Here is a 14,414-nt window from a genome sequence, read left to right as displayed (position 1 = left end):
TTAAAGTGTTTGGGAAGAAGTTCAAAGGGACGCTATATTATATATGGTTTATATTATTCGTTTCATCTTGTGTGATTTGTTGTTTTCTTGCTCGTATGGTCTTTTAATGCCGCATTCAACGACACCGTTCAGATCATAAGACATAGTTGATGTTTCATGGAAACATAGACTAGGAGCCACTAGTTCAGCCATAATTCGGTCTCCAAAAGTGTCGTATGGCTTGAATGGGAGTTTCCTTTGCTGAATAGTAGGCCATTTTGTATATTCCGTGGTAGTCCTGGGGCCTCTGAGTACCCCTAGAAGTTCAGCAGAGATTTTAGCCTCGTAAAAATGGATGTATTCACGGTCAGATATGTTTGTCACAAGAAGACGTGACTAGATGCCGAATTAGAGTCCCAGAGACCAAGAAGAGCAAATTTGATTGAATGGAGCCATACCGTGTAAGTTATTGGTTTCGATGACTCAAGCTTGCGCTCTTGCAGCTGCGCAAGAGCCAGCAGGATACACACGAAATATGGATCTTTCGTCCATTCCTTCGGGGCGATCTGAGCCAGTCGTATCTTGAGAATACGCGCACCGATGAAATTGAGACTTCCATTTGGGCCTGGACAAGGCTCAAACTTCCTTCTGCGATCCCCGTTGACATTTGTATAGTGCAGGTAGCCTACCAACGGAGGGGAGCTTTTGCGAACATGTTCGTCAGGCTGATCTTGGCGATAAAAAACAGTATAGTGGGGCCGATGGACAGGTTGGTCTGCAAAGAAAAAATGAGTCCCTTTGCTTATCGGCAAAATTGTCAGTCACTTTTATATACTTGTTAGACATTGTACTTCAATCCCGTCTCTTACCGAATTTTTGCAAATGCGCGTCCCTCGCCCACGAGAAGGTTGACGAGGCAGCGATACTTTACGGTAGGGAAGGGATTTGTTGCAAGTTGCTCTGTATTACTGGGTAACTTCTGGGACGGTCTTTGATCATCATCGGTTCTGCAGTCGTCTTGAGTCGATTCTGTGATGGTAGTGTCGACGTCTTCGAATCGACAGCCCACTAGATCGAGGTGACGATATGTCCATAGGAGTGGGTCTACAAAAAGATCGCGATGATGGTCGACGAGATCACGAAAAGGCTTTGGGTTAGCGTTAGCCGCCATCGTGAGAACAAGAACATTGACGATGGTCAGGTTGGGGTGAATAATAATGCCGAGAGGAGTTCGTTCTATCTCGACCGCCTTCACAAGTGAATTATCATAGTCTTAATTAAGCCTACCTGCCCAAAGTGATTTGAAAAAGTGTCATGGTGATATAAGAGAACTAAATTAGATAAAGAGAAAAGGGGTGGCGGTGGTCGACGAGAATGGCAAGGGGCAAGGACCTATGTGCTTAGGGTATGTACAGCCTCACCATCTTATGTCTCCCATTACAAGCTAAATTACAATGTATGAAAATAATTTTTGTCAAGTCTAGCTTACTGCATACTGTCTTTGAAAATAGATATTCCCTAAGCTTATTATGGCCACAACAATCAACAAACATCCCTACATCAGGTGTCAGTTGAAAGCACTGCAGCTGCATCTGTTGTGTTATCTTCTGGAATTATGCAGCCAAGATAGAGAGTCATGATCCTATGTATGCATTAGATGTGTCTATTGAGTAAAATAATGAGCATAATACGATTATTGTACTTATAACCAGACGTACGGAGTATAGCTCTCTGAGATATCCATGTAAACCCTATGATCGATACGATGCATACTTGACCCCGACTAAAATATACGGCTTAGGCAGGAGAGAAAACGTCAAAAGCCATGGATTTTTTTGACAACTTAAAAGTAGATTGCATGAGGCTGAAACAAATGCTGCAAAAACTGGCTAAATAGTGAAAAATACAAACCATAACAACCATAGTTAACTTCCACCCCTTTTTACACACGATATTGTCATCAACAGATCATGAATAAAATAAAATAAAACAAGTCCAGTGCAGTACTCACGACCCCATGCCTAAATTTGGGATGTTATGTGTGAGGACAGCATTATTTCAGACTGGACTCTGCAGCGTGACTCGCCTTTGATTAAGGGGTCCAAACAGCTTCTTAATTCCCATCCAGGGTGTGTTGATTGGACTATCCATCCCAGTATATAGGAATACATCGTAGATCCATCCTCCGAAGGTGCAACCTAATATAGGTGCAACCATAGGAACCTGAGAAAGAAACATGCGTAAGCCGGGAAACTCCACAAAGGTTGACATTATGTCCAAATAGCGCATACCCAGAAGTAATAGTCTCCCGCAGCCCATACTTCATGCCCATATCCAATCATGTAGGATGTCAGCCGAGGCCCAAAGTCCCGTGCCAGGTTGATAGCATATCCAGTCTCCCACCCAAAGCACGCGCCAATGCCAAAGATGACGAAGAATAGGGCCAGAGGTGTCAGTGGCCCAGCGCCTAGATTGCCGTTGTCTTTCAGAGCGAATATCATGAACATCAAGATCGCGCTGGCAAGGAACTCAGAGAAGAATTGCCCCGTCTTTGTCATGAACTCTGCTGGGTAGGTGCAGAAGATGCCGGCTGTTGCTGTCTTTGAGTAGCCGGGGACTGTCCGGATATTTGGCCCGCCCTCGTAGACGTTGATGGCCGACTTATAGTTGCCGTACACAATGGCAGAACCGCACATTGCACCGAGAATCTGGGCTAGTGCGTACACGGGGAATTTGCGCCAGGGGAATCCGCGGAGGACGCAATTTGCAAATGTCACAGCGGGATTAATATGACCCCCTGATGCCCCGCTGGTGTACACTCCGAGCATGACACCTAGTCTGTTAAAAGAGGCTGGTTAGAAGAGTCTATTATATGATATTATAGAAAAAGAAGAGCCTTACCCCCATCCCCAGGAGATAGATTGGTAGTTACCCTTCTCGCCATGACTGAGTAGCACTTGAGCAACGACTCCATCCCCAAATAAAATCAGGATCATAGTCCCAAAAAACTCCAAGAACGCATCACGGCAGTACTCCCTCAGTTTAAACCAGAGCAAGGGGCGAGTATAAGGGCTTTCAACTTCTGGATTGATATGATGGATAGCCGTTTCGTTCTTATCAGCCAGACACAGCGACCCACAGCCACTGTCGTGGCTAGCAGAGGAAAGAGTTTCATGGTGGACTTTTGACATTGGATCAAGCTCGAGCTCTTTCCAGGTAGCCATCGAAAGGAGGTCCCAAGCTCTAGGAGCCATGGTTGGGTTGGGACTTTGAGTTGATATAGTACGACCAACCGGGGGGAATCTTGCCAACCACATAAAAACGATATGATGGTTCTTCCGGTATATCAACGGCGTAGAACCAGGGATGACCGTGTAACCAACAATTTCGCGCTCAATCTGTGCTGTCACTCGTACAATACGGTGGTTCGATTGGCTGATGCAGGGTCTTGTCTTGGAAGAGAGAGTGTGTCTGTGTGCCTTGTCCTCCTGGTCCCAAGCTCCAGAGGGTGTGTAAGCTTGCAGGGAAGAAAGATATCAGCTGAAGTCAAATCCGGACAGACTCGGAATCATCAAGCGCATATATCCTTTTTATTGAATTGGATGGGCCGGCCATTGTCCTTTTTGTTGCCGTGTTCTTTTTGTTGCTTCTCCACACAGAGTAGAAGCAGAATTTTCTGACAGCGCATCTTTGCTCATAGTCTATTTCAGGGGTCGTTTGTAGGAAGGGCCGTTTGGTCTGGGTAGCCGGAAGTCACTGTCCGATCCCGGTTGGGTTGTTTTCCTCTCCTTTGGGTAATTCTTGGACACCGCAATGCTGTGTATAGTTCCAGCTTACCGATATTTGCCATGACTGCCCTGACTGTAGGAGAAGCTTCTGTGTCTTCTGTTACTCATCATCAACTCGTCGGATGCCGGACCTCACGCAGGCCCAATTACAATTTTCTGGAAAGTCCAGACTGTGTCACATTGAGGCGGCAGGCTTCCTCAAAGGGAAGCGATAATAGCGGGAAGAGATCAGTCCCCATGACGATGCTGAGGGTAGTATTTCATCGCTCTTCGCTCTTCGGCTGTCATCGGTAGTGGCACAACTGACCGCTGGCTGTGTGACCATATGCTTGGAGGTGGCATCATCGAAACCGAGGTTGTCCGGGTTTGACTCTGTGGGTGTGGTAGAAATGATGCCTTGTCCTTCAGTGGTTAATGCAGTCTTCACCGAGGTAAAATATCGCCAATTTAGATGTGCAGAAAATATTGAAATTCCGACGTGTTTAGTAGTTGCAATTTGGACCATCTATTGGGAATATTTCTGGTTGCCCTGCTGGTGGTGCGTATATGACAATGGAATAAGACCGAGTCAATGCGCAATTGCCCCCCAGATTTGGATCTGACACTTCGTCAAATGAACCGAGTCGTCAATCGTCTGCTGATCTCTCTCCACAGTATGCAGGAAGGTCATGTTGGCAGGGTATAGGGAAAAGTCGGAATGAGATAACCCGTTTCCTGAGGCTATCTTTTCCTTAATGAGTCCACATTGCATTGACACTTGGCTAATTTAACAATTCAGTTCCAAGAACGATTCCAAGAATAAGAATCTATACGAAGAGCCAATACATGTTGTCGCACAGCCCGTTCTCACTTCTCATCTCACACCTGACCAGGGGTAATTCCACCAATCCCTTCTCTCGGTTTCCCCCCCTCATTACTTGAATCAATATCCCCGCTGTATGACTGTGAAGCTCTTTTGTACAAGAATTTTGTTTATCTATTTGGGGTCCCCTGCTGTAACTCAAATTTTTCCGCGCTTCTTTGTATCCCAAGCTTCAACGTCTCGTGTCATGCGCAAATAGACGATTTATTTGTCCTCCCTCGTAGATTACTCTATAACTCTCCATAACCATGCAGCCCTCGGACAATTTTGTGGGATCAATCGATCAAGGCACGACAAGCACCAGGTTCTTGATATTCAACCGCGAAGGCGAGCCAGTAGCATCGCATCAAGTCGAGTTCACCCAAATCTACCCGAGCCCGGGGTAAGTTCCAGTCCAATCTGATAGCTAAAGCAAAAGCCCGACATGGAACCAAACTAATTCTATTTAGCTGGCACGAGCATGACCCCCTCGAAATCGTAACCTCAGTAGAGACCTGCATCGAAGAAGCCGTCCAGAAGTTCGAGGAGCAGGGCCACACCCGGAGCAGCATCCAAAGCATCGGAATAACCAACCAGCGCGAAACAACCATAGTCTGGGATCAAGAGACTGGGGAGCCCCTGTACAATGCCATTGTGTGGACGGACACACGATCTCAGGCGATCGTCGCAGAGCTGAAACAGAAACCAGGGGCAGCGCAGCTTCAGAAACTCTGTGGTCTGCCGTTGTCAACCTACTCGTCGGCTACAAAGCTGCTCTGGATGCTGGCGCATGTCCCAAGAGTGAAGGATGCATTTGACCGCGGCACACTGGCGTTTGGTACCGTTGATGCTTGGCTGGTATACCGTTTGAACGGTGGCGTGGCTGCCAACGTCTTTGTCTCGGATTCGACAAACGCTTCGCGGACTATGTTTGTAAACTTGGAGACGTTGCGGTATGATGAGAGGCTTCTGGACTTTTTTGGGATCAGGGGAAAGGTTCATTTGCCTAGAATTGTGCCCTCATCCGATGCGATGGGATACGGGGTTGTTGCTTCGGGGGCTTTGGCACAGGTTCCGATTATGGGCTGTCTGGGAGACCAGTCTGCGGCATTAGTTGGGCAAAAAGGGTTCTCGCCTGGAATGGCCAAGAACACTTATGGCACTGGGTGCTTTCTCTTATACAATGTTGGCGACAAGCCGGTGTTCTCGACACATGGATTGCTGGCTACAGTAGCTTACCACTTTGGAGGGAAGCCTGTCTATGCGCTTGAGGGGAGCATTGCTGTTGCTGGGTCTGGAATCAAATTCTTGCAGAATAACTTGAATTTCTTCCAGGAGTCTAAGGAGGTCAATGACCTTGCCTACTCAGTGGAAGATAATGGCGGATGTGTCTTTGTCACTGCCTTCAGTGGATTATTTGCCCCTTATTGGATTGATGATGCAAAAGGAACAATCTGTGAGTCTGCTATCACCCGACTATTATACTTTATCTGACAGTGTATAGTTGGAATCACTCAGTACACCCAAAAGGGCCATATCGCACGCGCTACACTGGAGGCAACCTGCTTCCAGACTAAAGCAATTCTAGACGCAATGGAGAAGGACAGTGGCCATACACTCTCTGAATTGGCTGTCGATGGGGGTATGAGTAACTCAGACTTGGCAATGCAGGTAAGAAATTATACTGTCTTATACTTCGATGGTCATTTGAATAATGACTAATTTAACGTCAAATATAGACCCAAGCAGATCTGATATCCATCCCCGTCTACCGCCCCAAGATGCGCGAGACTACAGCTCTCGGTGCAGCAATTGCAGCCGGTCTCGCTGTTGGACTCTGGCGCAACTTCGCTGAGCTACGCGATATCAATCGTTCCGGCGGTGCTGTCTTTGAGCCCCAAGTCCCGCGACAAGAGAGTGCTACCAAATTTGGACAATGGGAAAAAGCTGTGCAAATGAGTAGAGGCTGGGTGGGATCTAAGAGGACCGAGCAAGGCGGAGCTATTGATACGAACGGCGAGACATATGCACAGGCGAAGATTCAGGATCTCCCTCCGCGCAAGGCAACGCACTTCTCGGATAATTTCTTGATCTCAGATATGATTAAGAGCTCTACATACAACACGACTGTTAATGGAAGGGCTCGGGTCTCGATAAAGGAGATCAAAGTTCCACCTTCACCTGTACGAACGGCAATAGGGAGTGTTTTGGGTGATTTGGATGATGCAGACGAAGAGGATCTGTTCTTGGAGCTACGGAAAGTGGAGATTTTGCAGAGACTTAGGAAGCTACAGAAGCGACAGTCGAATTGCTACTAATTGTATTAGTATTGGATTTGATGATTTGTTGTGTTGTCCCAATATGGCCACGGAATTGTCGGAACCTAATACTTCATGAAATCCTTATGAATGAAGATAAATGAACATAATGTACGGAAGATCTTAATTTACGGAAAATTGGACTTTGCCTCAAACGATCTAGTCAAATCCTCCCAATATCCCACGCGGGGTTCGTGCCACGGATTCTGTTGCAGGGGTCTGCAGATTTGGCTGACGCCGCCACTCTTGGCATCCCTCAAATCAATCGTGTAATGGATAGCCTTGGATTCAGCACTACGTAGCATATCCCTATCGAGACTTCATCCATCAAGGAGGCTCGACCTGTCAAATTGGTTCCTAGTATCAAGGAGCGCAAGCTCACCAATACCGGGTAGGTGTTGGTGGTCCCCAGCCGATAACAAATTCTCACCGGATCACAAACTGCCAAATTAAGTATCTAAGTATCTTTCATATGGCAATTCCATACAAAGGATACTTGCACGCAAAGTTAGTAGGACCCCCTGACCTGTGCCTGCCTACCTAAGGCGGTAAACAGGCTAAGGTTAGCTCATCACGGCTCAAGATCGAAACCTTGGAAGCTACGCCACTCTGAATCTTTGTCGTCGAGCAGCAGTGATCATTAATCAACTTCTCAGCAATCAGCATGATAGAAACTCCGATGGCATCTCCGATCCGCCTATCCCCACAAGTTCAGTGTATCCAACAAAGCTCACCCTACACCAACATATATGAGAATGCGCCTGTTAGTCCGCTTCATGCCCGAGAAAACACCCAAGACTTACGGGATATGGTCCCCCATTCCCATCCAGAACAAAAACGCTGGGAAAATCCCGGCGGCTGGGGTGCACGTCACTTGAATGACATGGCGCCGTTCACGCTTTGGGACGAGCAAAACCACAAGTTCCGCCACCCCTCACGTCAGGACTGGACCTGGATCCGTAGCAAGTTTGGGGAGGGACTAGTGCACATCTCCGGGTGGCTTATTTGTATGGAGACAGCCTCTCCACCCCAGCCAATACCACTGACCCTTGGAACGATGCCTGTCATATTCGTGCGCCCCGGTGAGATGTTTAGGGAACCGATCCCCTTGTCTGGATATTCGAATCCTCGTATCGCCGATCCCTGTCCTACTGTCCGGTGGCCCAAATTGACTAATCCGACTAAGCTTCAAACAGTGGCTGTGCTTACTGCCATCGCGCCACTTGCTCGTGTGAGAGCTGCTATTTTTCTCCCAGCTTGGACTATCTTCGAACTTGAGTTTGGAGATGGCCGGAGCTACGAAAAGCAATCACTTCCCGGAGTTGTGGCAGGCCGAACAGCACTCTACCACCATGGAGATGAATCGTTTTCTAGCACCATGAGCAGCCTTACCCGCCCTCGCTTCATTGACCCATCCCAGGTATCGGCTGCTAGTGCTGCACCACAAGATGACTCAAACTACCTTCGGCGGTCGGTTCTTACACCAGGATGTAGAATCGAGAGTGGTTTTGGGCTACCAAGTGCCCCAACCAAATTGGCAAACGCTGCAACCACGTGTGGTATCAGAATTCGCAATCTCGGGGGCGAAGAAATGCTGACAGTCGCCAATCATGGTTTTCTCTCATCAGAGGAAGTATACCACCCATTTGTGAATGGAGGAGATCTTATTGGCGAGGTCATCGATGTCCGACCTAAGCTTGACATCGCTCTCGTCAAGCTAACACCCGCTGCTGAGTCTAGCTTCACTAATTCCTGCTACTTTCAAGCCAAACCACCCACTCGCCTCTTAGAGATGTCCCAAATCTCCCAAGGCTCATGGTGTGAAGTTGACGGCATGAGTTCAGGGCTCTTTAGCATGATGAATATCGGCACCCAAACCATGCAACCGAAACGTCCAGCTGGCCATCCCGAACTCGAATTTGCAGAATGGGATACCAGATCGGTGAATTTTCTTTTTGGGAATGTTGATGAAGCTATCTCTGATGGTGTGTGCGGCGCCCCAATCGTTGACATTGAATCAGGTGGAGTATCCGGCTTCTTTCATCTGAGCGATGGGGTCTTTGCTTATAGTGCTGTCCTTGATGATCTGGTGGCCGAGGGATGGGAATTGGTGTGAATGTGGAATTTTGAGCTATTATCGCCGGATGCTTTAGCACCTTCGGGAGACTTGCCGCTAGCTTTAGTTTGTCTATCTTTTACATACCCCTTACGAGTTGTATTTTTTATATATTATTAGCTGTCCAGTGGCCTGGAATACCGCAAAGCATGCGGTTTTACTGAGGGCGAAGCCCATGATGAATGAAAGCTATAGGAAATGTTACCAGTTCTTTGATTAAAAAAAGTGCATTTCAACTAGAATACTAAGTACAGAGAGTAAAAGAAGAGAGAAAAGTTCGAGCAAAGCAGTTGCAAGTATAAATATCACTGTGGGGCAAAGTGCTTCTTTGGGCATAGTCTGAGTGCAGACTACCTACATATGCAGGTAGGTAAGAAGTCTCTAAGTAATCAGTGAACAATAAATGAGCAATCAGTGAGCAATCAGTGAGCCTGACTCTGAGCGCCCCCATAAAAGCGGCGGCAGCTAAGATGTGAAAACTCCACCCGGCAGAGGAAATCGAGTAAGTATAGCTACCTAGGTACGCGGTAAAAGATTAGTGCAATTTTTGTCTTCTGGGCCGCGTCGCGCTCGGCTGTATCGGGAATGTTTAGGCCTTTTGAATGGAGTTGGAAGAAGAACATAATGGTGTAATTGGAAGTGGAGCCTGTATGGTGATCATAGAACAGGTTTTATGAAGGATACCTTTCCCCTGAGATCTTCCTACTGCTAAAAATCGAAAAGCAATATAGATTCCACTTCATTCCAAAAGCTAAAGGCAGGAAATAGATTCGTGTTGTAATATCATACTATAGTTCGAAGAAATCAATCATAGCTCAAGCTGCCTTGGCGGTGCTGCGCGCAGGCTCTTCACCCTCCCTGAGGAAAACGCAATTCAACTCGGAGCCAGGGCTGAGGGTTACTTCAAACCGAAGCACCGGATCTTCAACTTCATCTTTCCCGCCAATAGGCAGCGCAATAATGCGCTCATAAGCCTGCAATATCCGAATAACAGTATACCCCATCTCAATAGTAGCAAACTGCTGCCCGATACAAATCCGCGGTCCACCATTAAACGGAATAAAATGCCACGGCTTAGGCTGCCAGCCGGAAACCCATCGCTCAGGAATCCACTCCCCAGGATTGAAGTAGTTCTCCGATCCTGGGCCATCATACAGATCAGGATCTCGCTGCATCAGCATCGTCGAGTAGATGACCCGCGAGTTTGCGCGTACACCCACAGGCGCTAACCCGTCTGGCCCACCGCCGCGTGGGAGCGTTGTATCGTGTAGAGAGTAGCGGACATTGAATGGCACGACTGGATATAAACGCATTGTCTCGTGTAGCACTGCGTTGAGATACTTCATTTCCTTGAGATCGGTGTAGCTGGGTTTCTGGGCATTAGCGCTGACGCCGAGTCTATCGCGGATCTCGTCGCGCAGCTTAACGACGACTTCTGGGTTTCGTGATAGCTCGAAGAGGCAGAAAGATAGTGTCGCGGCTGTGGTGTCACGGCCTGCGAGGAGGACGGCGACGAGTTGGTCACGGAGGATACGGGGGTCGCGGGTGAACTTGGCTAGAGCATCAAGGAAGGTTTCCTGCTTTGCAAACTTCTCATCGTCGGCTGAGTGGGCGAGGACAGTTTGGATGTAGGGCTGGAGGAACTCGTCCATTATCTTGAGGTTCTTGCGAAATTCGGTGCGTGACATGACACGACTAAAGACTCTATTTCGGGGTTGAATGTTAGAGTAGGCTCTGCGAGGCTTCAATTACAGATTGTGCTTGCGTTGCACAGGATCTAGTATAACTTACCCGAAACGGAAATATTCCGATTGACGCTGTTGCACATATCTGAATGCTTCGGCAAACCGTGTTGCGGGGTTATCTAGACTCTCTGTACCCTTGCCGAGCAGGTAGTCTGTTGCTGCATCGAGGGTATACCGGAAGAAGAGTGGTCCGACGTCCACTACCTTGCTGCTGCTGGGTGAATCGCTGCCGCCGAGAAGCGGGATGAGTTTCTGAACATGTTTCTCGAATATTTCTGTGTCGACGATGCGGTCACGCACGAACATGGGACGGATGAGTTGGCGGGAGCGAGACCATAGTTCTCCGTCGGTAGCAAAGATGCTGTCGCCTAGGAACTCTTTCCAATCCCGATGGAAAGACTCACCCTTACCGTAGTCGGCAAACTGTCCAGTGAGCAGTGCCTTGATATTCTCTGGGTCCTTGGTGAGGACCATGCGGGTGGAAATCCCAGCATCGAGCTCGGCTGTCTTCGCATTTGTTAGGCCTCCTGCGTGCCTGACTTTTGTATCCCAGAATTCTAAGTCGCGGTACACTTGATTGGCTTGATAGCCTTCGAAGATGAAGTCGAGAGCGTATGGGAGACGGAACCTGATTTTGGGAGCTCTGACACCGAGACGGGCGATTTGTGCTGAGGCTTGAAGCTTGCGGAATACGCAAAATGCAACGAATACTCCCAGAAGCCACAGGGAGGCCAGACTGAGTGTCGTCCCTGCGAGGAGGTCTTCAATCATGGTGTCGTTGGACTAGATCAAACTGAATTTAGTTTCGCTTCTGGCTTCGAAGAGGCACGTTCAGATTATGAAGAAAAATAACTGATATGTTACCTAATATATCACAGGGAAGGCTGGTTTATGAACACGAACTTGTCAAACGGTGTGGACCATACGGGTTAAAGCATGTATCAATCAATCTGGGGGCACAACCACCTCAGTTTCCGATGTCCAATTATATGTGTTCCCTTTATCCCAAACAGGTGTAGGAGGATGGCCTAAAGGAGCCGTGCTTGCGAACCCCGCATTATGTGACTCCATGCTTCGTTCATTGATCCCGTTTATTGCTTTGATATTTCGGTAATCTATATATCAGGTATTGCAATATGGGGTTGGGATAGGCACGGATCCCCACCAGGGTCTGTTATCCCGGTTTCACGCTGTATGTATATTGTGGGGATACCCGACGATCTGGGGAAGATGAATGGTGAAGACATGGCACCTCGGTAGACATGGGTTGATTATGGCATATGATTCCGAGAGGGGAGATCGACGGCGCTTTGTAGCCTGCAGCCACTTAAACGTCCCTGCACTGCATACGGAGTATTGTTGTGCATATTGTGCAAAAATCTTTTCAAGGCCTGATATATCGGGCCTAATATCTTCATGCCTCAGGCCACTATACATAGAAACCTTGAGACAATTGCTATTCCTTTCTTGGACATCACTTGACCATGAATTCTCTGTCTGAATGCTTCTCTTTGTGTGTAGAAACCATTTAACCCTGTTCATACATTCATAACAAAGCTCGTATTGACTTGTAGTGGAACAATAGTCATTGTGAATATATAAACCTGTGCTTTCGTAGACGCAAATTTTATTCCTACTTATTTCTTTCAACAGTTCACCCTTTCTATCTCTTCCATCTGGCTATTAAGTAATGATTCATTAGAAGCGAAATTTCTTGTTTTTGATTAATACCATTCCAAGATACTAAAATCGACCTTGACGGGACATGTGCATGTACTGCCCCACTTCACCGCCGGACAGACACAGCCACGTGATCAAACATCCGTTTTGGTCATCGGGTCTTTAGCTTCACTCCAATCTGCTTGCTAAAGTCTTGCTTTCTCTACCAGAACCTGTTACTGGCCCATCAACTTATCTCTCCTCCAACCCTAACCACTACTACATACCGTTTTCATCACATCCTCGCCCCTCATTGTTAGTTGCGCTGATCAGATTCGACACGCCTTTATCGGGTGGCGCAAGTTCTTTTATCAGCACTGCTCTCTTTGTGAATTTCTCACCCACCTGTCACTTTTCCCTAACTTCGCAACCGCCTTCAGCATGCTTCCTCAAATTATCTTGGGCACACCTCTTGCACAAGCAGTTGCAAATGTCATCCAGCCGAAATTAGTGGAGATGGGCTGGAGTGACGGCCAAGAGTCACCACTGATCGAATATATCGTTCTCATGCTGGTCAACGGCAAAACCGAAGAGCAAATCGCCACCGAACTTTCAAATGATTTCCTTGGCCTCCAAGAGGGTGACACTGCTGCACTCGAGTTTTCACAATGGCTGTTTACCCAAGTCGAGACATTGAACCAACAGATCAATGGGGTTGCTCCAGTCTCAACCGATGCTAGCATGGGACAGTTGAACCCTTCAGCAATGGATTTTGACAACTCAGCCCAAGCGATGCCCCATCCATTTGGTGAGGGCAACGGCCAAGATGCCGAGATGAGTGAGGCCGGGAACGAGATGTAGGTTTTTACCATGCCTTTCTACTAATATTTACAACATGCTGACAGTGCTCCTTAATAGCCCCACCGGACCGAAAGCGATGCGCAACGCTCGAGGCGGTAAGGGAAGAATGTTGAACCAAATCAATCGAAACCTGGATCGTGGCTCGGATGCAGCCCTACATCGTGTGCGCGGACAAGGAAATGGGCGCATTGGTAACAATGGCCGGGGTCAAATGAGAGGCAGTGGACAGCAAAATGGTCGTGGTGGCCGTACCATGGGAATGCCAGGCAGCCCCATGATGCAGATGACCCCCGAAAACCAGATGCAACTTATGTCGATGTTGGAAGAACAGGCCCGGATGATGTCTCAATTCATGCCTGGCTTCATGCCACCTGCTGTTAACCCCGCTTTTCAAACTGGTTCCCAGAACAATCCTCAAGGTCGTTCACTCTTCAATCGGGTCGAGCGAGGTGGCCAGCGTGGAGGAAAGCGTGGCGGCGGTTACAATAAGCCGAGAGCGGCAGAAGGAGCAGATGTGGATATGGACAGCACAGCGGGTGGTGAACAGGATGAAACCAACCCCAACAGTGTTTGTCGCTTCAACCAACGGTGCTCGCGACAGGATTGCCCGTTCGCCCATCAATCACCTGCTGCCCCTGAAGGTACTTCAATCGACCCTTCTGATACTTGTTCATTCGGCGCAGCTTGCAAGAACAAGAAATGCACTGGACGCCACCCTTCACCAGCAGTGCGATCCGCCCATCAGGCAGAGGCCATGTGCCGGTTCTTCCCTCACTGCACCAACCCCACATGTCATTTTAAGCACCCCAGTATGCCAGTCTGCCGCAATGGAGCCGACTGCAAGACCGAAGGATGCAAGTTTACACATGTTGAGACTGCCTGCAAGTTTAACCCCTGCCTGAACCCCAAGTGCACCTACAAGCACGCAGAGGGCCAACGCGGTGCTTTCACCGACAAGGTGTGGACTCCACGCTCTGGAGAGCATGTCAGCGAGCGAAAGTTTGTTACGGATGTGGATGGACCCCAAGAGTTGATTAAGCCAGAGACCGAGGAGAACACCCAGAGCAATGAGGTGACCGCGTGACTCCGCCTGACATGACTGAAATG

The 14,414-nt window shown here is 48.2% G+C and overlaps 6 protein-coding genes across 6 annotated transcripts; 3 read left to right on the top strand and 3 right to left on the bottom strand.

The window, feature by feature from the left end:
* Positions 1-48: 48 nt before the first annotated feature.
* N7479_006432 (uncharacterized protein) lies at positions 49-1,150 on the bottom strand (the record flags this gene model as incomplete). The annotated part of the gene is made up of 3 exons (XM_057254126.1): positions 49-375; positions 438-681; positions 849-1,150. The coding sequence occupies 3 exons, from the start codon at positions 1,148-1,150 to the stop codon at positions 49-51; spliced, it is 873 nt and encodes a 290-aa protein (XP_057107988.1).
* An 887-nt stretch (positions 1,151-2,037) lies between these two features.
* Positions 2,038-3,233, bottom strand: N7479_006431 (MIP/aquaporin family protein; the record flags this gene model as incomplete). The annotated part of the gene is made up of 3 exons (XM_057254125.1): positions 2,038-2,202; positions 2,271-2,817; positions 2,881-3,233. The coding sequence occupies 3 exons, from the start codon at positions 3,231-3,233 to the stop codon at positions 2,038-2,040; spliced, it is 1,065 nt and encodes a 354-aa protein (XP_057107987.1).
* A 1,644-nt stretch (positions 3,234-4,877) lies between these two features.
* N7479_006430 (glycerol kinase) lies at positions 4,878-6,926 on the top strand (the record flags this gene model as incomplete). Its single annotated transcript, XM_057254124.1, has 4 exons — positions 4,878-5,011; positions 5,079-6,064; positions 6,113-6,279; positions 6,348-6,926. The coding sequence occupies 4 exons, from the start codon at positions 4,878-4,880 to the stop codon at positions 6,924-6,926; spliced, it is 1,866 nt and encodes a 621-aa protein (XP_057107986.1).
* A 664-nt stretch (positions 6,927-7,590) lies between these two features.
* On the top strand, positions 7,591-9,042 carry N7479_006429 (uncharacterized protein; the record flags this gene model as incomplete). Its single annotated transcript, XM_057254123.1, has 1 exon — positions 7,591-9,042. The coding sequence occupies one exon, from the start codon at positions 7,591-7,593 to the stop codon at positions 9,040-9,042; it is 1,452 nt and encodes a 483-aa protein (XP_057107985.1).
* Positions 9,043-9,857: 815 nt separating this feature from the next.
* N7479_006428 (cytochrome P450) lies at positions 9,858-11,558 on the bottom strand (the record flags this gene model as incomplete). The annotated part of the gene is made up of 2 exons (XM_057254122.1): positions 9,858-10,746; positions 10,834-11,558. 2 exons carry the CDS (start codon positions 11,556-11,558, stop codon positions 9,858-9,860), a joined length of 1,614 nt encoding a protein of 537 aa, XP_057107984.1.
* Positions 11,559-12,887: 1,329 nt separating this feature from the next.
* Positions 12,888-14,391, top strand: N7479_006427 (mRNA-binding protein NAB2; the record flags this gene model as incomplete). The annotated part of the gene is made up of 2 exons (XM_057254121.1): positions 12,888-13,303; positions 13,365-14,391. The coding sequence occupies 2 exons, from the start codon at positions 12,888-12,890 to the stop codon at positions 14,389-14,391; spliced, it is 1,443 nt and encodes a 480-aa protein (XP_057107983.1).
* Positions 14,392-14,414: the final 23 nt, after the last annotated feature.

This window comes from Penicillium vulpinum (genome assembly GCF_028829585.1).
Source record: "Penicillium vulpinum strain IBT 29486 chromosome Unknown utg000003l_segment0_segment0, whole genome shotgun sequence".
NCBI lineage: Eukaryota > Fungi > Ascomycota > Eurotiomycetes > Eurotiales > Aspergillaceae > Penicillium > Penicillium vulpinum.
This window is presented reverse-complemented; position numbering and strand designations above follow the sequence as displayed.